This window comes from Sturnus vulgaris, chromosome 2 (assembly GCF_052056855.1).
Source record: "Sturnus vulgaris isolate bStuVul1 chromosome 2, bStuVul1.hap1, whole genome shotgun sequence".
Lineage (NCBI taxonomy): Eukaryota > Metazoa > Chordata > Aves > Passeriformes > Sturnidae > Sturnus > Sturnus vulgaris.
Window position 1 is genome coordinate 105,427,287 of NC_142244.1, and position 23,951 is coordinate 105,451,237.

At 39.1% G+C, this 23,951-nt stretch overlaps 1 protein-coding gene across 22 annotated transcripts in view; it reads right to left on the bottom strand.

The window, feature by feature from the left end:
- The window catches only part of LOC148224944 (uncharacterized), a 412,443-nt gene that overhangs the window by 155,592 nt on the left and 232,900 nt on the right, over positions 1-23,951 (bottom strand). For 2 of the 22 annotated variants that reach the window (XM_088160323.1, XM_088160322.1), the window contains one exon: positions 16,001-16,087. The exons of the other annotated variants lie outside the window; for them this stretch is intronic. In XM_088160323.1, the coding sequence (XP_088016449.1) occupies positions 16,001-16,087 (87 nt within the window). The remainder of the gene's footprint in view (positions 1-16,000; positions 16,088-23,951) is intronic. 22 annotated transcript variants of the gene reach the window in all.

Below are 23,951 nucleotides of genomic sequence, written 5' to 3' on the forward strand. Positions count from 1 at the left end.
CTGGAGGGACCGTTCAGATCCTGAGATACTTTATCTAGTGTCTACAGACCAGATCTAAAAATATTAATTTTTAAAGCCCTCTAATATTTCCAGTGAATCATATTTTCTGTGCTTGCATGACTGGACAGTGTAGCTGAGACACAGAAGGGGATGATGTCTTCTTGTATTGCTGGACCCCCTGTAAATGATTTATGCCAGTGAAATGAGGAGACACAGAAAGCTTGTGGGATCCCCATCCCTGGGAGTGCTCAAGACCAGGCTGGATGGGGCTCTGGGTAATCTGGTCAAGCCAAAGGTTCCCTGCCCACGGCTGGGGCTTTGGGGAAGATGTTTTTAAAATCTCCTCCAACCCAAACAGTTCTATGATTCCATGAATTGTATGTGCTGACCTGGTCTGCTACAGGGCAATAGGCAGCCACCACTGGATCCAGCACAAGCAGTAAATCCAGTCTTCTGGAACTGTCACACTGAACTGTGGATGTGCATGAAGGAATCCATGATGTCCATTCAGAGTTATTATAGGGTAACTCTGCTTGGGCTGCTATGTGTCCACGAACTTCAGAAAAAAGTATAAAAATTATGCATGTGGAGGAAAATCTGTGTTAGAGCCTGGATATGTCCCATATAATGTTGTGTTACTCCACAGGAATTCAGGAGTTCTGAATGTACTTATGCAGCAGCAGAAGCCTCACAAAGTGGTCCTATTAACTAAATTACATTTTCTGTTATCTGACATGAAAGGAGAGACTTCCTCCAAATTGTCTTCACTTTTTATAAAACACCTTGCAGCTTTCAGAGAGGTGCAGAATAATATAAAATTCACAGTCTGTTCAAAATCTGAGACCATTAACTGAGACTGATTTCCCAGAATAGATGAGAGAGAGATCACTCCTCCTGGATATTCACTCACAAGAAAACTCTTGTGGAGAAAGAGATTGTCAAATCACTGAAGAAGGACTGGATATGGGCAGATTAAATTTGAACTGTGCTCCTACAACTTTGAAACAATACCCAGATGGGTCCTGAATGTGGCTCATCCCACTGTGGAGATCCAGGAGGTAAGTTGACTTATTTCTCATGGATGCAGTTGAATTTTTCTTTTTTGGAGATAAGTGTCAGTGACTAATGAAAATATATTGGCACAATCCTTGCAGGTAATTGTTCCATGTGGCTGTACTTCTTAGCTGGGAATCTGCAAACAAGTCATGGCTGAAAGCAATATGGATGCACACAGCTATCCAAATATTCAAAATATATCATGCTATATTTATTGGAAGCAAAGTCTGACAAGATTATGTGTATACGAGGAACTGATAATGAAACATGGCATTGCATTGGCACTGGCTGTGTCAGCAACAGAGAAATTACAAACTTTAAATATTTATATAGTAAAATGAAATGCAGCTATTAATGCTTCCAACAAGCAAGCATTGTAGTGCTATAGATAGCCATGAAGAATAGAGTTTTGGAATATCTCTAACAGGGCAATTTATAATTTTTGCAGGATAGTTCCATATCTGTGGAAACATGGTCTTAAAGAATTTAGAAAAAGAGTTGCAGAGAACCAACAAGGTCTGAACATAAAAAATGGATGCTCCTAAGGGCTTAAATACACAGTGGAAAATAAATGCCATAAGTAATCCATTTTTTTGGATTGCTGATTTATTTATGTTGATTTAAAAACAGTAAGTACACATGTTTCTTTAAAATGCCTTGGAAGCCAATGATATTTACGGTCCTTCAAGTGATCATATACTTATTTTCTTTTCATTAGTTTAATTCTTTGAAAAACTACCACTTTGATGTTATTTTTGGTGTAAAAAGATGAAGAATAAACAGAGAAACCCTTAAACACATTTAATGGTGCTTAATCTCAGCTGCTTTTCTGTGCTGGAAGAAATCCTGAAGTCCTGCCTAGAGCATGAAAAAGGAACCCTGGGAGCACTCAGGATGTGGGCCCATTACACCATTTCCTTCAGCAGACTGATGGAGGAAAGTTTCCTGTTGCAGTCCCGACTTCATCAACTATAAACCCAAAGACTGGGGCTGGATTGATAATTCTCTTTAATTATTCCCCAAATGGGATGAAAACTTGGTTATATCTGCCCAGTGATAAGAAAAACCTACTTTATTGCAACACCAAAGTTAGTAATTTGTTTGTGAGTGTGTGTCCTGGGAAGCTATGCATATTGATTTGGATTTCTTCAGTTGTCTTGTCTAAGCTGCTGGTGTAAAATTATAGTATTTTTTTGATACAAGAAGGGCTAAGGATATGGTGTGGAGCACTATGCTTCAGTTTCTGTTTTCTGCATTTGTCTTTGGGCTGCTGTTTAGTGTAAGATCACTTGAACCAGCTGAAAAGCTGAACTGGGAAAAGGTCTCCTCCCTTCTATGAGTGATGGCCCCAGCAGTGTAAATCAGACCAATTGCCACTGGGAGCTGCCTGCCTTTTCTCCCTGCCCAGGCTGGGACCAGGAGAACATCCAGCTGAGACCTAACCCAGCAAAATGAAGCAGTGCTCAGTCTGAAGCCAAAAGAAATCCCTGAGCATCTCAGCGCCCCACCAGGTGAACTTCAGCATCAGTTCAGAGAAGGATGGAGCTGTGTACTGGGACACTCTTAGGTTGCATCATCTTAAATTGCTGGGGAAACACAAACTTTGTGTTCATGCACCTATGACAGTCTTTAGTGATTGTTGCCTCCTTAGCTCAGCTTCAGCAGAAGCATCCATGTGGTAACCAGGATGAATTTCAGAATTTAAGCATTTGGTATGAATGATGTATGCAAAATGCTATTTTTTCCCCCATCACTGTATATCTTGACTCTGAAAAATCATTGACAAAAGAAGAGGATGCATTGTGCAAGGTTTTTTTATCACTTGTCATGAATTTGACAAAACGTGTCTTGTGTGTTGTGTTTCATCACCACAGAGATCAGACCCTTCCTGAAGGTGATGGACGAAGGAACCTTGCAAGCTACAATCAAACAATGCACTCACACTCGGGCCACATGTCCTGAGGCTGTCCAGGCACTGGGACTCTGTGCTGGCAGCAGGGTAGGACATGGATTGATCTCTAGGTTTTAAGAAATGCACTTTCTATGCTTAAAACCAGTCATGATTTCTGAGCTCTGACCTAGTAGAAAATGTATTGATATCATGCTGTATGTCCCACATGCCACCAAACAGCTGCTGGGACCTGTGTATATGCAGTGATCCTCAGGTCTTCAAAGTTTTAGGCAGGCCAAGAAGCTTATTTAAAAGTAAAAGGACTTGTATTGAGCTTCATAACCTCTGGGCAGAATTTAGTCTTTCATTAAATCCCTGTCCTTTTTTCCAACTATAAGCTTCGAGCTTGAAAAAAAATAAACTTTTCTTCCTTATACGGGCATGGAAATGTTATTGCTAAACTTAGTGCCTGTGGCATCACATACAAAGGAACAGGAGCTCAGGTTAATAGAACTATATAGTACCTAAATTGCATATTTTGCTTCCTATCTTGCAAATAATGTGGCAGCTTGCTTTGGTTTATCTGAGTGGATGATGACCATTTACAATTCTGAGTGTGGATGCTCCTTAGAAAGTGAAATAGTCATTCTGCATTTTCTCCTTAAAGTTGTTGTTCGGCAAGGGAAATACCATAGTACTAAAAAACCCCCTGCAATGGTATTAAAAACAAACTTCTGAAAAATTTGGCTGATTTCAACTTTTAGGCTTACCCATCCCTTAGCATTCACATTTGAACCCAGCTGATGGATATTTTTCAGCCAGGATCTGTCTCTACTGTTTGCTCTTCCACAATCCAAGTGATTGACTTGATTAAACTAAGCATCAAGCAGAGAAATCCAGAGAATTCAGAAGAGTTTATGGTCAGAAAATGTTACAGCACTCACACCAGAGGTTGCAGTAATTATTTCTGTTGCACTAAAGGGCATAAGTCTTGTCTTCTAAATATAGTAAATGGGAAGGCCCAGGCACAAGGAAAAATATATTTGCATTATGCATATTCTTCATATGTAAAAGACTCTCTGGGGAATGCTGTGGTAGAAATGGTCATGAATACTTTAATGTCTTTAGGGAATTTGTAGTCAAACGTCTTTTCCATTTTAAGAAAAATCCCTCTTGGTTGAATATGCCCCAGGGAGTTTGCCTGATCCTGGAATGGGGTTTCCTTTTTGCCATTAAAGTGAAATATCAAATTACAATTTACAAGTAAATTTGCAGTCTATAGTGATAGCAATATATCATCTGATACAGAGAAGCATTTCCAGAGCTCAGGGAAACAGCTCTCTGCATTCTTAAATGTCTGAATATTTCAAATAAAAGAGTGTCAGCAACAGCATTTTAACCATACTTCCTAATGGGCAGTGGCAGGGAGAAGTGGAAGGATATTTCACATTCCATATTTCACATCACGGCAAAATCAAATACAAGCAGTGGAGCATTCATGCATTTTTAATATATGCCATTACTCTGCAGAGAATTTAGTTTATTAAGTAATGGTTCATTTCAAGAAAAGTTGCAATATTTAATGTCAGATGTTTTTCTCCAGAATTTTCTGTTGTTGTGTTTTTTGGGGGTTTTTTGGGTAGTTTTTGGAAGGGGTGGGTTATTTTGTTTATTTGTTTTGGTAGGGTTTTCTGTTTGTTTTTGGTGGGGGGAGGAAGGACTTCTATTGATTTTTTTGTTTGGGTTTTTTTGGTTGATTGGGGTTTTGGGGGCTTTTGTTTATTTGGGTCTTTTGTGGGGTTTGGGTTGTATTGGTTGTTGTTTTGTTAGGTTTTTTTTCCTTTATTGTTGTTGCATTGTTTTGGTGTTTTTTGGAGGGAGGGGGGTGAGGGCACGCATACAAACAAACCCTTGTCCAAATTGGATCAGGGCGTTTTCAAAGGAAAAAAAATAGAATAAATATGATCTTAAACTCTAGGTAATATTTCAACAGAGGGCATATTTCAAAATAGCCCTGCATATATATATGTAAAAAAGAAAATTATATATGCTTATACTTTGATGATGAAAATTAACAGATTATTAAAATGTTGTTCATCCATGAGAGAAAAAAAATAGAGGGACCAATATAAAGTGTTAAGGTGAATTTTATAGGTCATTTTATTATAGAGTGTTTTAACTTTGGCAGGCATAATGAATGTTCATTTACTTTACTGCCCAATGCCATAGATAAATGTGCTGAAAAAAAGGACAAAGAGGACAAAGAATAGAAAATCTGAGATGAATTTTCTATTCCTTGTCACCTGAAATTTTGCAAATATACCAATCTTATGATGCACATCCCCCATTTCACTTACTGTTAAAGAGTTGAGCTCTTTCACTCTAGTTTTGTAAGGATTAAGAGCATCCCCATTACTGGTGCTGGTAGCTTTACTGTGGCACTACAATATTTACAGCATCTGATGTCAGTAATTTAATGTTGTACAGAGGGCAATAATTTCCTGTTCTGCTGAGCTTGTTTGTCAAAACATGATGCTTTAACCCAATTTTGATGCATTCAGTGGAGAGGAAGAAAACACGCACAGCAGTGCTTGTCTGAGGAGCTGAACAGACCTGCATGGTGATGAAACTGAGGCACTCCCTTGCCTTAACGTGTACTTGTGTTTTCATCTGTGAGTGATTTAATTTTGTACAGATTTTCTAAGCCCTTGCTTACTAAGATATATATATATATATATATATATATATGACTGATGCTTGCTTTCAGAATACGATTGTAACAACACTCCAAAACCACAAAAACTCCTCAATCTGGATCTTGAGTGACTATGGACCATTTTAAAGTGGTTTCGACACTTTGAGCTAAATTTTTAATGGCATCTATTGAGTTTTGTGATTGTCTCTTAGTCAAACCCTTTGATGATGATCCGCTTGTATTTGCCTTTTCAATTCCTAGTGCTTCTGCTTCCAACACACTCCTTTGCTTTCCCCAGGCAGCATCTGCCAGGGGCAGTTTTCACAGCACTGCTTCAACACCTAGCAAAGCTGACAATGAACAGTAAATATTTATGTAACATCAGATTTCAAACCCAATATGAGCACAAGCTTTCTAACTGGGCTTTTACCAGCAGCCTGAGAACTTTTCAGGGATGCTGTCTGCACATCTCTTGAAGATTTCCCATTCTTCCCCCTTGGGCAGAGGCAGAGACATTTGTGACACGGTGGGACAAACTACACTCATGCACATAATTTTGCTGTGGGTTTGGTTGGTTGTTGTTGGGGTTTTTGGTTGGTTTTTTGTTTTGTTTTGTGTTGTTGTTTGTTTGTTTGTTTGTCTTTTGTTGGGTTTTTTGGTTGTTTTTTTTTATGACACCCATCAGCAGCATCAAGCCACATATCACAAAGAACCATTTTGGAATAGCATGGTAGTTTTTAAAGTGTGAATTAATAATAGAGGTACATGTTGCCTCATTTTTTTTAATGATGTGAGGTTTCAAAACAAACTGATGAATTCTATGTGGCTTTCTATAAGTCCTTGTCTCATCCTCTCTGGAGTTTCATCTATTTACTTTCCTCTGTGCTGCCTGACATAAAAGCATCTTTGGTGTTGAACAAATGCAAGGAAATTTTACTGTTAGATGTTTTGCTATGAGCAGGACAAAGAAAGATAAAAATTAGCAGCCCAGATCATACTATGAATGATACATTTCAAATATCATTCCAGATCAATCATGTCTCTCATATACTTTGGACAAAACAACACAAAGACATAATCTATCAACTTAACTTCCTGGCATATTTCTATTTGTTTCTTTATAACCTCTCCTGAAACTCATTCAAATTCAATTAGGGTCACTTCTTTTGCTTGATCAGCTTATTCCTTTTTTTTTCTGACAATAGCAGTCCATGAAGAAAACTTTAAATGCAATATTTATCAAAAAAATAAAGATGACTCAAATCTTTCAACATTGGCACCTTTATTTTGCTCCTTTTAAAGGGGCTTAGGTAATTTTTTTCCTTCTCTCTTCTTGAAACCTCAGCATAGTTTTCACTTCCTTATAATTCAGAAATTGGTTAAGATATATTTTATTGCTTCAGTAAAAACAACTTCTCCCTACTGAGAAGCTGGAGTCTGGGTGCAGAAAGAAATCTGAAAATATGCAGGCATGCTATTCTATTAGATATTATTTTAATGTATAGAGTTTACATTTTCATCACAGTTGTTGGCTAATGAATCAGTTGGAAACCAGACATACTTTGCCTGAATCAATGCTATTGTTGCAGATATCCACCTACTAATTCAGCCAGTAATATTCAGTGGATGTAATGCTCATGACATTTGCTTAGCATGCCAAGGCCACTTATCTGTGTTGATGCAGTGGTTGCCTCCTTGTGAGTAAAAGATCAAAATGATTTATGCACAACAGTAAAGAAGAATGAACTTCAGGTATCAGATTTGGATCTATACCTACAATTTTAGTAAAGCAGACTACTGAGACATGCTTACTAGCCCATGAGAGTGGTACACACATTTGTGATAAATGAGTATTTTAAGCTTTGTTAATCAAAGAGAGCTGAGGTCTTATTCATGAGGATATGCACACTTTAATTCGTTCATAATTTACCATATATGGTGGGTTTAAACCATAGAGTTGCAGTAAAGGAACAAACTAGTTCTTCACAGGATGTCTGTGTCATTCAGTGGATAAAAACAGCCTTTGTTCACTTATGGGCAATTATTCAGCATTGTGTTTTCCCCTTATTGCTCAGTGTATATTCCAACCATATTTATTGCACACAATACAACCTTACTTTCAAGACATATTTATTCAAGTCCTCAAAGATTTTCTATGGCTTTGATATCTAGTTTTGAAGCCCAGTAGATATTTCCATAGTACTTCAACTCATCTTTATGGAAGATTTCACCCTATGTGGACCCAAAATAATAAGAGATACAAATCATTCTGCAGAATTGACTTCTGCCTGTAATTATTTCCCAATCTGTTAATGTTTGTGCCATCTGAAAACAGTACCAGCAAGGATTCATACTTTCTTTCATGTCATAAGTGAGAATATTAAAAAGTACCAAGCTAAAATCAGGTCTTTGGGTGATTTGACTGTTGACAATCCCTTTGGGAGGTGATTTTTTTTGTGTGTTAATCCTGTAATTTGATATGTATCATTTAGTCAGTTAAACTATCCATTTACAAAAGATTACATTTTATTTCATGTGATGCTATTATTTTAAGCAAATAGTATTAGATCAAATGCTTTTAGAAATCTGTTGCTATCTATCTTTTCTGCCAGTTAAGAACCTCATCTGACAGAGAAGTCTTTGAGTATTGCCTTCAAAAATCAAATAAGCTACAATTTTTATTGAGATTCTTGTCAAAGTGATGACATAAGCATGATTTAAAAAAAAAAACTCGAAATAAAATTTTTAGTGTAAAAGATGTGAAAATGAGGTTCAAAAGCTATTGAAATATCTAATTTTTTTTCCATACCCCCCCTAAAAGGTATTTTCTAGTGCTGTTTTCTCAGAAAAATGGACATTTTATCTTCTTTCTGCAACCAGCTAAAACAGGATTTGTGATCCACCTTGAGAAATTTTATGAAAAAACCCCAAATTATCCATGGAAAAATAGGCAATTTTTTCCACAAAAGGTCAAACAAGAAAAGATAATTGATCTACTCAAGTATGCCTTAACAGATCTGTTCAACAAAGTCATTTGCAAGTACCCTCTGAGTATTATTGGTTGCTAGGGCTCACCTAGTTTATCAAGAACTGACTCAGATAAAGGAAAACAGTGTTTTCAGTCTCCCAAGCTACTCTGACATGTCATTTGTTTACTTTTTTTCTGACATGAATAAATGCAGTGGGCCTTGAGCAATATCTGGAACCTTCAGACTCAAGGTCAACATGGACTGAACCTCATCTTTGGGTGTCCCAATATCCCCAAGACTGCAGTGCCTGAGCTCAGGCCTGAGAAGGAGGGGGAAGATTTTACCTTATTTCAGAAATGGTGTCTGCCTGCCTGCTCCTGAGATCTCAGTCCTTTTGTGCCTCTTTCCTGAGCCAAAGAAAACCCCAAACTGCTCCATTCCAGAGTGGTCATAGCAGCCTCCTTGGGTGGGCACGTGGGGAAAGGGGAGCAGCAGCAGCAGATGGGACATGCACTGGCAATCTTAGGGATGTGATTGCTTCCTTCCATTGCTTTATGTGCCTGCTGTATCCTACTGGCACTTTTGCTGCTCCAGTAGCATCACCAGCTGTAACAGGAACACAGCAATGATGATTATACCCCCTTAAATCTGATTTGTAGAGGCTAAATCCAATTCTATTTAATTTGAAGATTTCATCTGAGCTTTTACTTGCTATCCAGAGACTCAAGGAGCAGAAAGTGGCTTACCATTAATTATGAATATCTGGGAGAAACAGAAATCCAATGACAAGTTGTGCTGCCAACGCCCCTTGATGCCTAGTACACACTGGTCATGCTTATTTTGTTCCCACAGAGTGATTTGTCTGTCATACTCCTATCAGCTTCTTTTATGATTGCTTTTGGGTTTATATTATTTTTGATTAGCTCATGTTTTAGATCATTAGTTCAACAAATAACCTGTAGCCCAGTGACATATAATCTGCATTGACTGAGCATCATTCAACCAAGTCCTGACAATTCCCCCTGATTTAGGTTTTAATAGTCATTTTAAACACTTTAAGAAAGAGTTAAATGAACGTGAAAATTGTTCTCAGTTTCAAATTTTGTATATCCATCATTTGTTAGACACCCACTCTGGGCTCCATCACGCTTATCAATTATTTTGGGTAAGTTATTACATTTGCATTACATAAAGAGATAAACACTTTCATTTTTCAAGTGCTATTGCATCTCTTATTCTTTCTTATATGCACAGACAATGACCATAGGAATAGGTTAATAACAATTTCTGTTTAAAAATTGACCTTTGAATGCCATTATTTTATTGATTTTGAAGTTTCCATACAGTTTCAGTTGCACAAATGGATTTTAAATCACCTACTGACATATGTTTCTCTTCTAAAGTTCTCTAATTTTCTGGGAAAAATTGGATTTGGGGCAGTAGAGTCTTAATGGAGGGACATTGTTTGGGTGTTGCTCAAAAGTGCTAATGCAAAGAACAGTGTCCTCTATCAGCACAGATGTCTTATGGAGGAAAATCAGCTAATTATAACACTGTAGAAATGGTTATCTTATTAGGGAAGTTTAAAAATATTCTGAGTAGGTGTTTGCAGACTTGTAATGTTATATTCTATAGTTTCTCATCAAAACTGAAAGGAAAGAATAAGAGGAATATTGAGGTAGGGCAAAGTGTTCAAAAAATGCCTGCCTCCAAGGCCCTTGTCCTGATAATAGAATCACAGAAAAATTTAGGATGGAAAAGATCTCTAAAATCATTGAGTACAACAATTAACCTAACAATGCCCAGTCCACCATGAAACCACGTCTTTAAGTGCCACATTTACTTATCTTTTAAATATCTCCAGGAATGGTGACTCAACCATTCCCCTGGGCAGGATGTTTCAATGGTTGGCAACCCTTTCCATGAAGATATTTTTTCCAAATATCCAACCTAAACCTTCCCTAGCAATAAGAGAGGCTCTTTCCTCTGGTCTTATTGCTTGTTCTTTGGGTGAAGAGACCAACCCCCATCTCACCATAATCTCCTTTCAGGTAAAAAATGAGAATATCCCCCTCAAGCCTCCTTTTCTCCAGGCTGAACACCACCAGCTCCCTCAGCTGCTTCTCATAAGACTCGTGCTCCAGACCCTTCCCCAGCTCTGCTGCCTTTCTCTGGACACACTCCAGCTTCTCAAGGTCCTTCTTCTCACAAGGAACCCAGAACAGGACATGGGATTTGAGGAGCAGCATCACCAGTGTCAAGGACAGGGGGACAATCCCTGCCCTGGTCCTGCTGCCACACTATAGCTGATCCAGGCCAGGTGCCATTGGCCTTCCTGGCCCCCTGGGCACACCTGGCTCATGCTCAGCTGCTGTTGACCAGCACCCCCAGGTCCTTCTCTATTGGACACCTTTCCACCCACTCTTCCCTAAGCCTGGAGCATTGCCTGGGGTTGTTGTGACCCAGAGTACAGGACCTGGCACTTGGCTTTGTTGAATTTTATACAATTGGTCTTAGCCCATCAATCCAGTCTGTACAGACCCCTGTCTACTCTGGACATACAAATACCATTTTCCCTGAATACTGTTGTTTTACCTGTTTGAATGACTCTATGAAGATGGACAGAGAGGGCAGGGTTCAAGACAGAGCACCATCTTCAAGTTTCACAAGGGGGCATCTGAATCCATGCATTATACAAATATATATATATATATATATATATATATATATATATATATATATATATATATATATATATATATATATATATATATATATATATGTATATATACCCAAATAAAACATACAGAATAGATATAATAGATACAGTGGACATACAAATTTCAGAGGTACATCCATGTACTGCACGAATGTATGTTCCCAAACCCTGTGCTAGATGCTGGCCAGGTCTGTGAGCATCTCTAAAGGGCAATCAGAAACCAAGGGCAAAGATGGACCAATAGCTTCAGGTTACTGTTCAGGCTCATGCTGCAAGCTAAAATAGAGAGAAGTCATGAAAATCACTAGGACTCTGTTCTTGGCTTGCTGACTTTCATCTGAGATATGCTTATCTCCTTTGGCCATGGGTTAGTGTGTTCTTGCACATCAGCAAGGGGCACAACTTAGCATGTGTTTGTAGGAATGCCATGAACGAGTGTAGCATTGAAAGGTCAGTCACTCAACCCTTTAATGAGCCCCCAGCTCACATCAAGAAACTGATGGCAAAGATGACATTCTTACTGAGAGTTAGACATCACTACTTTGTAATGCTTGTGGCCATGCTGTGGCATTGCCAGAACTGTGCCATAGGCCAGAAGATAAGATAATGGTCTGCAGATGCAAGGCTGAGGTAGTCCAGTGTACAAATGCCCTGCAGATCTCAGACAAAACCTTGAGACTACCAAGACCAATGGAATGCACTACAGCAGAAGGTCTCAGTGATCTCAGAGGTATTTTTCCAGCTTAAGTGATTCTGTATCACTGCTCCACAGTTTCAGCACTATGATGAATAGTTTTCTGGTGAGAGAGTTGTTTTAAACACTAAAGAGAAGTTTCTGTTTACCAAACTGCAGGCCCCCATCCACTGACCATTAGCAATCCAAACAGATGTGTGCATGGCTGGATGAAGAGCAGGTGATTCTATTCAAAGTGTGGCATGACACATATGTATATTAAAGTAGGATGAACCAGAACAATAGAATACCCTGATGCTATTACTAGTCAGCTTCTACTTTTGTGAAAAGAAGAAAATTTTTCAGAAGCAAAAAAAACCTCCCAAAATTGGAAAAAAGATATTTTGACATCATTCAGTTATTGTCTCTAGACAATTTCATTTTATTTTCTTGCATATTTTCTTGATGCTGCTTGTTCATGCAAGTTAACACTGAAATTTCAAGAAAGTGGAATAATATTAAGCTGAAGATTTTGAAAGCCTTAAAAAGTTGCATCTTAGAACAGTATACTCACTGGAGTTTGTTATATTTGAAAGCTTGACTTCTTAACAGCCGTTATTTCTCAGTCTTGCCGTGAAATGTATGCATTGTGCATGACTAGTAGATTCATATACATTTTCCTTGAAAAATCTTTTTTCTCCTTAACCTGTAGAGAAATTTTAGTGGCTTTTCAGTGCTTTCTTCCCAATTTCCTTCCATCAGTTTTTATTCTCATTGAAAATAGAAGACAAACAATTACAGATGCAAATATCCCTTTAAGGCATATTTAATTTAAGGTGCAATTCTCTTGCAAGAAGGACATAGAAAAACATCTTCTGAGAGACATCTGAAAAAGGAATCAAACAATCCTGTTGTAAATCACCAAAGGCAAGTGCAATCTTTTGAAAATTCCATGGGAGAAGTGACATGCACATGCAAAAATTTTTTGCTGTATTTCAAGTTCAACAGCATTCTCTGCTCCTGATCAAAAAATGACAAGGGCATGCCCCAAATTCACACAGTTACAAAGTGAATGTGCTTAGGCAAAACACTTTTCTTTTTCTGAGTGGAGGAGATTTGTTGTGTGTGTCAGATTTTGAATGCTCAAGGGATACCAGTCATGATATCCATTATTATCAGCCAATAAATCCTCTTCTTACTCCACAGGGAATTTCAGCAAAAGGCTGGAGAACTGTTCTGACAGAGGGAATGCCTCAATGTAATGAAAAAATGTTTGAATTATCAACCTCCTGGCCATTGCACCATATGGGAAGCATTGCTTGGGAAATAGTTGTCTAATTTAGCCGTATGTTACATAAATTAAGTCAATGATCACAGGTTAAATATCAAACTATGTATAATGCAATATTTAGCAACACCTAGACTAAGAAAGACTGGTTAAAAAATAAATATCCATAATGTCCAAGTATGTGAAACAAAACAACTACATTTACATTTAGGCAAAAATGGCATAACGTGTTCTGCTTCCACTGGCAAAATCTGGCTGGAGAGCAGACAGCCAAGTGAGTTCAATATATGATATCAACTGGACATGTAGGAGGTAATTTCTCAGACTATATTCTGGTTTATGTCCTAATTAGATACCTAAACATCAATGTCAACAGTAAATATTTTCAATGTTTCTCTTGCATGTCAAGAAATCCAGCTTTTCCTTGGGAAATCAAGTGCAGGGAGTCTCCTCTTAAAAAAAAACAACAAACCAAATCACAAGTGATTCTTAGTGAATGATAAGTACAAGACTTTCCAAAGGAAAACAAACGGATAACCTAGGAAGCGTGATTCTTTGTCTTACAGAAAACACTATAGCAACTTTTCTAGTTTATGAGGTCCTGATACAAGAAGTACAAAATGCTGCACAGCTGACCTTGCTTTAAGTCATGTGTAGATTTAAAAATTCCCTGGTAATATTTTATATGTTACCAAGAGTCATGAGGCAATGTAACTCAAATCCGTATCTTCAAACTGATTCTGATCTCACACTGACTTAGTATCAGTAGAACACTGTTGGTATCAAATATATTACTTTGCTGATTTGTACTGATACCAATTCAATCAGGAAGACTCACGATAAGTAGATTGTGAATGACTGGATATCATGTGTTCTTCCTTTTTTTTTCCACTAGATGTACTAAATCAATTTTCTAAAGTGCCATATATCTTTATAACTGCGGATTTTTGTCTCCATTAGCTTCAATTATTCTTGTTTCCCTGCCTGTCATTTTTCATGAATGCTTCACAAACATTATTGCAGTGGCAAATTACCATTGCCCTTCCTTGACTTCAAAATTAGTGTAAATGTTTATGGCATTGTTTATGGTGTTACTGTGATAAAATCTGGATGTTAACATGGGCAGGGAGATACTGCACCAGGCAGATAATGGCAGACTGAAACCAGAGTTCAGGGCATGTTTGAACAGAGCATGTTCAGAGCACCTTGGTAGTGTTTCCCCAGCTCTGCACCCATCAAAACTGAAAGATCTTGGGAGGATTACTGGAATCATGGACAAGAGATAAAGACCAATACATCTTTTCTTCATATTTGACTGCAAAGGAAGTGACAGAAAGTAGGCCAGGACTAAAGAGTAAGAGTCTGGATAAAACCACTGAAGAGATACTCACTGGCCATCACTCTCTCAGTCCTATGTGGTTTTTACTGGTGTCAGATGATTGACTGACTCATTGCTGCCTATTGATTTTGACTTTTCATATTTTTTCTGATACATTATTCCAGGTGACTGCTGTTCCTGATTTATAGCTAACTTTTGGTTTGCCCAGCGTGTCTTCTCCTGCCAAATACTTTTGTTTCACTCCTGCTTGTACTTACACCTTCCTTTAATGTCAGTTGAATTTGTGAGGTCTTTGTCATGAGAGAGGCTCACAAGGTCAATCTCTTTTCCATGCAAGTCCTGTAATACTCTTTGTGATTTTGGCACTTAACCAACACCTTCAGAGTGGTGCTGGGTTTGTGTCTACTGAAGTCAGCACCAGAAGGAATAGCACTGTGGTGATCAGGGATCAGAGCCTCCTGACTAGGACAGGCTGCAAAGCAGTCATGGCCAGCCTGACATATTTTTGAGAGTTTGCAGTAACAGTAGCTGGAATTCTGCTAGAGACCTGCTATAGTCCAGGGGTTTTTTTTAGATACTCATCTCTAGACTAGAGATTAAATCTCCAGTTTCCATCTCTTCATATAAAAATATGAGGCACCAAGAGATTGGTCCTATTATCAAGCAAAGAGACTTTTCACTACACTTAGTGCTCCAGAAGATGCTTTGGGAAGCACACACAAAAAAATCCATAGACACAGACCCTTTTCCAGCTTGGTACTCCAAGACACATAGCTGCCACGGAGAGGGCTGTGCTGAAGCCCATGTGGGTTTATCCTCAATCTCAAACAGAAGTGGTCTAGCCAGGCACACAGCACTGATACAAAACTAGCAGAAGAACCAACTTTCTTCTGTTCAAAGTCTCCAAAATTCATAAGCTGCATGACAGAAATAAAACCAAGTGGTACATAGCAGTACTTAAAAAATAGGGGAGGAAGACATTTTACACTTATGACATTGAAGTAGACAGGGATCCCATTTTCTAATAAGGGATTCACATTTATAAGCTGACCTTGAACTCAGTGCACCCTCTCACAAAAGCATCCATTCAGCGTCTTCAGTTCCCCTTCTGGGCTGTGATAATGAATAATCCCCCCTCTTTTCCTTGGTGTCATGTCATGTCAACCAAAGAAGCTTATGAAAGGAAATAAATACATGAACATTCAAGCACACATGAGAGAATAGAAGTTTTATTATCACAGAGCCAAATGTAGTTGCACATGGCTCAAGCAGCCGAAGTTCTCTGGTGAAATCCTGAGCATGTCTGCCAAATTCTTCTGTGTGTTCAATAGTTGTGGTGGGATTTCCAGGCTCAGCCCGAGTGTGATTACCTGGCACAGGTACCACTTCTTCCCGTGCCTGTTTAATGATGATAGCCAGGCCCTCCAGTCTGAAAGGCTCAAATATGTGTCTCATCACTACAATGAGGAACAAGAACAAACAAATAAAAGATTCATACAGGAACCCTGAACAGCTGCAGGCTATCCTCTCTGGTATAAATGACATTTCTGGTGATTCCACAAGTGGCAGTTTTTATTTCTGGTGTAAAGGATATACCTTATGCCCAGAATCTGTTTTGACAGAGGGAGGAGCAATATCACAATGTTTCCCTCAGGGGCATCACTTTATCACTATTCAGAAAACAATTTTCCTTCTGTCAGGTCTGAGGCCATTGTAAGAAATGCTTGAGCAACAGAAATTGAGATAGGAAAAATGTAGAATAGAGGCTAACCCCCAAGCATGAGGAGCCTGTGTGAATTGAAGAGCTGGGGGATGGTGAAATCTGTGATGTGTGGCAGACCTGACTATTCCTGCCCTTCAGACCTACTGCTCAGGGGGCTCTGCACTACTATTGCCTCCACACATGGGATGAGGAGATCTCAGCTGTGGGGCAGGTATCTCATAAACACCCTGGCTAAGACCTTCGTGGGCATAAAAATTTATAAGCCAAAACCTTTTTTTTTTTTTTTTTTTTTTTTTTTTGTGATTTTAATGGAGATAGTGAGACTCATTGCAAGTGGATGAAACCTCAGAAAACAGAGCTCAGTTCTCTCAAGATCCATGTAACAGCAGACTCTGGAAATACATCCCCTTTCTCCAGGGAACATGGAGATGGTATCCCCTGAACTGTGGGAGGTGCTCATTTTGAGACAGAGTCCTTGCAAGGGAGTTAGTTAATACAGCTCCTGGCATTCCTCAGCATTTACCAGGGTGGTGTTTTCTAGGGCAGCTGAACCCAAACTGCACCTGTAATTTACTCAACTCTCCCAGAATGGCTGCTGATGGGCAGGAAAGAAGAAATGCCTGTAGGTAGTTCAGGTGGACAATAAAAAAGGAATGGATAATTCTCATAAACTTCTTCTGCTGGTAAACACATAATTCAGACCTGAAGCTCATTTCCAGGTCTTTCATAATTCAGAAAATCCCCCTATTGGAGACTTTGAGCTAAGACAAGTGTCTTGCACTTACATATGTTTAGTAGACAGAGAAAACACTTAAGCTGAAAACCAGAAAATTTGAGAAACCAGAAGTGCAACAGAAATGCCAGAGGGCACAGTCTTTAATCACCCTGTAAAAGCAGAAAAAAAACCTACTACCTAATTTCTACATTGTTTGTTTTAATTCAAACAATAAAGAAACCCCATTGATTTATTGTTCAGGTAGCCCACTTGTTCTTCCTTAAACCAGACACTTCAGTGAACAGATTTATAAAAATGGCAAATCATCACAACTTTCTGAACCCTTGCAGTTTCTGATCTATTAGTAACCTTGCTGTGCAATAGGAAGTATATTCTATCTGTAGTTAATGACCTTTGGTACCTGCTGTGAACAAAAATGACAGAAAAAAACCATTCACCCTTAATATTTGCACAAATCACCTTTGCCTAGAAAGGAAATGCTCTTTGTTTTTTTTTTTTCATTCTTCCCTAACTTCTTCAGGAAATGAGGAATACTGACTTTTCTGGCAGCACCAAATAAATAAGCAGGTTTGTGGAAAATTACACAGCATCCTACATTTTTAATCCAGTTGCATGAAGCTATAGTCCTATGGTGATCCCCAGCATGGGTCTGCTGTTTTGTAAGAGCAGAGAATGGCAGAGCTGATCTGCTAGAGGCACTATATATGATAATTGCATACAGGTTAAGTGTTTTGCAAATTAGCAGTGCTTCATCATCCACTCTCTTTTTACTGCCCGTTCAGGTTGGTATACCAAGTGTGCTGAAGGTGACTTCTCTAATCTGCAGCAGCTGGAACACCCTGCCATCCCCACAAAATTATTCCCTGCCATTTTCAAATGAAGCTTATGGGGATGGCTGTTCTTCTGTCAGAAGTGACACATGGCACATGGGTTTTGTCAAGGAGCAACCTCCTCTGGGGCTTTATGTGAATCACTTGCTGAAAGAGCATTAGGGCTTAGGAGGCTCCTTTTGGATTCAGAACAGGGACTCAGAACAGCACCTTGAGGTGCTTCTCTCGGGACTTCTGAAATCCACCTCCATCCTTCCCCAGGTCTCCCCAGAACAGCTGTGCTGAGAATTACTTCTGTGCACTTGTAGGAAAACCATACAGTGGCTCTTGTGGCTGACATTTCCCTGGACCTTCAGCATGTATTTCAGTGAGATAATGCAAGATGCCTGCTCTCTCTAGGTGTCTAAGGTAACAGAAAGAGATTATGTTAAGTGCTTGGTAAGAGGCATTTTCCATTTGCAACATTCAACTTCATTTAGCTGTAATGCATGAAAAAATTGACCCACGTGGGTCTTAATCTAGGCATTTAATTGTACCCTGAAGTGTGAATGCGATGAGCATCATGGATTTTGCCACTGTTGACATTTCTTTTAAGCAGATGACAGTTTGAAAGGATGGGAGCATATCCTTTTATCACTGCAACAGATAAATACACTACAGAGTGATTGAAACAGCTTTACACACTGGCAGGTGACAAAAGAGAAAGTGGTGAGGGAAAAGGCACAAAAGGCAAGACAAATTTAAATTAAAAAATGAAGCACAAAAACATACAAGTGTTCTTGAAGCCTCTGATGAATTCACACTGTGAATAACTGGGCAGTTGACCAACAATTGTCAATGAGAAAATTACAAAACTCTTAAAGCTTCCTCAGAAATGTCTTTAAAACAGTGGATCTTAGATATGTACAGTGTGAAAGCTGAAGGGAGACAAAGACCTCTGGTAAAGAATAAGAAGGGTGGTTCTGACAGGGCAGGCTCTGATGTTCCTCTCTCACATCAGTGTTTTAAAAATGCATTTTGTTTGTTGGTCTGGGAGTCTCAGTACTTTTAGCAAGGCAGTATAATGCTTTCTGGTATAGCAAGACCTAAGAATTTTCTAGAAACACTTTTCTCATGGTCAGAAGCAATATTTTCCAGAAGCGGGCTGTGTTAGAAGCAGAGAGGAGTGGGTAAGGAAAAGTTCTGGGTGAGGATCACCAGGACTTTAGAAAAGATGAAATCTGTCATTTTAAGGGTCTTGGGAAGTGTCTGAGGGAAATTGCCAAAGGACTATTTTTCTGAGAATCTAAGAGTTTTTTTCTGAGAATCAACAGATTTTTGTCATTGACAATATGTTTTCTCATGCCCCCAAATCATCTGAGTAGCTACCACCTAGTGAGAAACTCAGCTGAGACTGTAAAGCATGGGAGACACAGGCACCTTTCGAGTCACCTGAAATGAGGCAGATGAATTTCCATATTTATCAACCTAGACAAGCAAAACTAGCTGCCAGCTCAGGAAGATGCTTGGACTGAGAATCAGTTGTAACCTTTCGTGTCTCGGGTTCTGTAACTGTTGATTGTTTTCTCCTTGTGTACTTTTAGGGTGCCAGAACAGAGTTTAAAGGCAGATAATGGTAATTCAATCACATGCAAGCACCTATTTAACATGTTTGCTCATCACTGGCTATCCACCTTCTGTCAAATAACTTGGCAGAGTGAGAAAATCTATTACTAATGGAGCAACAGGCTCCCAAAAAGCATTAACATGAGACCCTAGAAACAGTAAATGTGAAAAATGCCATCTGCATCTAAGAAAGTTTTCGGGGTTTTTTGTGAAAAATTTATTTGATGAAGTGATAAATAAAGGACATAATTATCGCAAATGCAAAATAATTTCCTCACCCATTTTATGAATATTTTATTCTTCCCTACCCCCTACAAAAATAGACCCTAAGCCTCTGGAGAGAGAAACAGAAATGCTAATAACATTACTCCATCAGGCATGTAATCAGAGGGGATCTTTCTTCTGTCTTGCCACAGATAATAAATTATGGAAGTTTTTGGGAACCTAATTATGTCACTGAGCAAACACTAACATGACAATATGAATGTTTTCTTCAAGCTAACATGATTTTGTGAAGCCATTATTTTATTGTAAAAGTACTGCAGAAGTCAACTCTGGTCTATTTTTAAAATGATAGATTAAACAGAAAATTTGTAATTAAATACTATCCTGGTTGCTTTGCCACAAAAAGACAAAAGACCAAAGGTCAATTTGAAATTAAACTCATATAGAAGCTGAGCAAACAGTGAGGGGATGTATCACTAAACAAATTATAGCAGTGCAGATATATAGCAGATATCCTGATTATCTTTTTTTATTGTCGTTAACCCACTAGGCAAATGCAACTCCATCATACTGTGTTTCATGACAATACTTTTGAAGAACCTGAGGCAAAAAAACCATGTAAGTTTATGCTCACTATGTATTCATGAGGAGTTAATGGCTGCTGATACAGATTTTGAAAGAAAGGCCTCAGCACTGTGATACTCAGCACTGCAAACCCTCAAATTCCAGTAGTCCAGAGCAGGAGTCAGTGATGCTGTGCCAAACCAGACAAGGATGTCTTTCCCTCCTGCTTAGTGCTCTCATGGCATCCACAACACCCACCTTACCAAGCAAGGAGAAACTTAAACCAGTCCAAAGGGAAAACTAAGAGAAGGTTGCTGCTGGGAATTGTGAGACTGGCTTTCAAATGTTGGTGTTGTCCTGAGAACAGTCTCAAACTGGCAGGTGCAGATAGGCTCAGGACCACCAGCACAGCAGCTGGACATGCTCCTGTCTCCCAGGCCCAGGTGCCTCTGCCAGGTGGGACTGAAGGCCAGAAATTGCCTCCTGCATGCTTTCATGAGTAGACCCCTCTGTTTTCCTGGTCCTCTGCAGCATAGCTTCCATCCTCAACTTTTTTACCTAAGGAGGAAGGAGTGGAGCTTGTTTTTAACCATAGAAGCATATCTGTAACAGTAGCAAATTAGATACTCCAAATGTAGGTTCCAGCTCTTTTCAGGGCCAGGATAAATAAAAATTTGTATCACCTGGTTTCTAAGAAGGTGCATTTGCAGCAAATCTAACACAAAATAAAAGTACCCATTGCCTCTGAGTCCTACTCTGAGTGAAAGGAAGGCTGCCAGCGCTGCTGAGATATCATGTGAGTACACCAAGTAAGCCAAGATCTCCAGGAGCCTCTCGTCAAGTGTGTAGGTGACATTTGTCAGTGTATACAACAATAAAGCTCCAGGTAAATGAGCTTGTATGGAAAACTAGGAGACCACCATTAGGTGCCTTAAGAAGAGTGAGTAGGGCTTTCTTGGATCATGCTGTTGGAGCAACGTGTGTTAGCTCTTAAGTCATGCTTGGTGTGAAAATAGTGATTTTAGGTCTGACCCTAAAAATTTTGCTGTAGCAGGGAGAAGAGCTGTACTGGAGAGGACCTGAAGATGCTGAGTCCTGAATCATATTCTAACTGGAACAAAACCCTTTGTAACTTACTAGACCTTCTTTTTTATTTTGTGTTAGAAGAAAAACGTAGGCAAGAATGTAGGGATATACACCTCTGTGTGAAGATTAGGAGAAATAATGGAAAAGACTTGAAGTTGAAATGTTTAAACTGTCTTGTACAGTTATGGATTTTAATTTTCTTTGTCTCACTCTCTTTTTAAAATTATGTTTTGTTACGTTAAAAACCTTAAAATGGAGGTACAACTCTCTGGACAGTATATTTAAGTCTGTTCATGATATTTGCAATTCTCTTTATTTCCTTCCAGAGAAATTTTGTGCTCCCTCTCCCAGGACTCCAGAGAGCACCAGTACCAATCCTTTCAAAGAGCTCCCTGTAGCCTTCCTCCTCAATTTTTCCAAATTCTCTTAGCCAGAGATACCTTTTTTTTCTGCATTCCTGTTGTTTTTATGACAGATACATTCAAATACATTTTTCATCTTCTCTTACATACAGCTTCTGCTTGAGACCCTAAGGGCTTCCAAGTAAAATGCAAAAATAGCACAAGAACAAAGCTTCCAGACAGTCTTTTTTCAATCTGAGTATAAACAACAAGATTTTTAGCTCCTCATACTACCTTTTCAAAGCCTTCTCTTTTTCGGGAATGTTTGTGAGACAGAATTTGGATTTTAAAATCAGGTTTTCATTCCTGCCCATCAGTGGATTCAAGTCGAAATAGTGGAGTCTATTTGAAGGGCTAGAAAACAAATTTTTTCATGTTTTGATGTTAATTAATCCTTGTTCTTCTGCTTGCTGGTAGATCAGGGACCTGGACTCACAGCCCAGTTTTTTCTCATGATCTCAGCACCTCCCACTCTTTGCAGGCACTGCTGTGACTGCCTCCATTCCTCCTCTGCAGCTTCCCTGATCCCAGCACCACGGCTCCCCTGTAACCCCTCTCTGACACTGCATTGTTCAGTTGAATCCCTATTTACTATTTTGTCTGGCATCTTTCTCACAAATCCTCCAAAAATCCCTAAGTTCAGACTTTGTCTCCCTGGGTCTCCTATCCTTATCTGTGCTAAACACCTTCCCAGCACACCTTCCCAGCTTACAGGGACCTTTCAGGCTTGAATTAATCTTTTCCTCTGTCTGGCTTTGCACTTGCACACTTTCCTTACACTGAACCTTGGGAAGCTTTTCTGCCTTCATTTAGTGCAGAGAGATGCAATGTTTAGAGAGGAAGGAGGCCTGTATGGAAGATTTTTAAGCATGGATCAGAGCATTTAATGGAGGTAAATCACGAGAGACAGAAAGAGCAGGATTCACCAGTCAAACAAACTGAAAAAGCTAAAGAAACTATTTTATAAAGTCATACATTGCTGCCTTTCTCCTTAAGCCCTTCCTTCTACATACAACAGATAGCCCAATCTCAAAAATAAACATCAAAAATAAAGAGAATTGCAGGAACTGTGAAGACAAATCCCGTTTTTTTATGAGCTTATAGAGAACCAAGGGTCAGAGAAAGTGAGACAGAAGGAACTGTGGGGGCAGCACGGGCACCATGGTGACAAATGAGGTGGCACTTGCTGGATGCCAAGATGAGTCCCCTTGTCAGGATGTTTGCCAGCCGTCAGGAGGCAGATGTGCCTCACACAGATGTTTCCCAGGGACAGAGAAGGAGACATTTATAAAACATTGGAAGTACCAGAACAAAGGTTTGTCTGGGGGGAATAAAGTCAAAGAGAATGTGCCTCTGTGCTGAATTTCCTTCAGCTCCAGCTCTGACAGATGCTGCGATACCAGCATTCCTTCTGCGTGCCTCGCCAACACAGAGATGGCAGGCAAGGGTTTCTGCTCTAAATTAAACATGGGGAAAACCAGGCTGCTTTTCATTCTTACAATACTACCACAGTTACTACTACTACTACTAAAATAATAATAATAAAACAGGTCCATCCCTGTCCGAGCATCACCAGATGATTTTTGAACCAGGGAATAAAAACACTCAATAATGATGTGGGACTCTGACTATCTGCTGCCAACAAAAATGCAAATGTGATCACTGCCTTGAATTCAAACCCAGAAAACTGCTAAAATGCCAGAAAGAAGTGGGCTTTTGCCTAATGACTAAAAGTTTTAGTCCTTCCTCCAAGCAATGAGTTTGGCAGTATTAGTGTAATGTGCTTCATACCCTTTGAAAAATAAACATTTCTGGTTTAGATACAATCTAAATGAGCTTGGAATTAAAATAATTCTTCATTGGCTTCAAATTAGATGGATTGGCCATGTCTGAGCATTACTGCTGCTTAATTTAATATGACATATTGGCCTGGCATTTCCATTTTTAATGTGGGAAGCTGTGTTTATAAATAAGACCTTTCATCTCAGAAACAGCAGTTTAAATTTTTTTGAAGAACTAGCAGAGATCTATTTAAATGGTGTCTTGCACACTGCTCAGGCTGGGTAACCTGAGAACATGTAAATTTGTCTTATGATAAATGGACCCCTGAATCACTTCAAAAATCTTCCATTTTTTGCCTCCTGCAGCTCT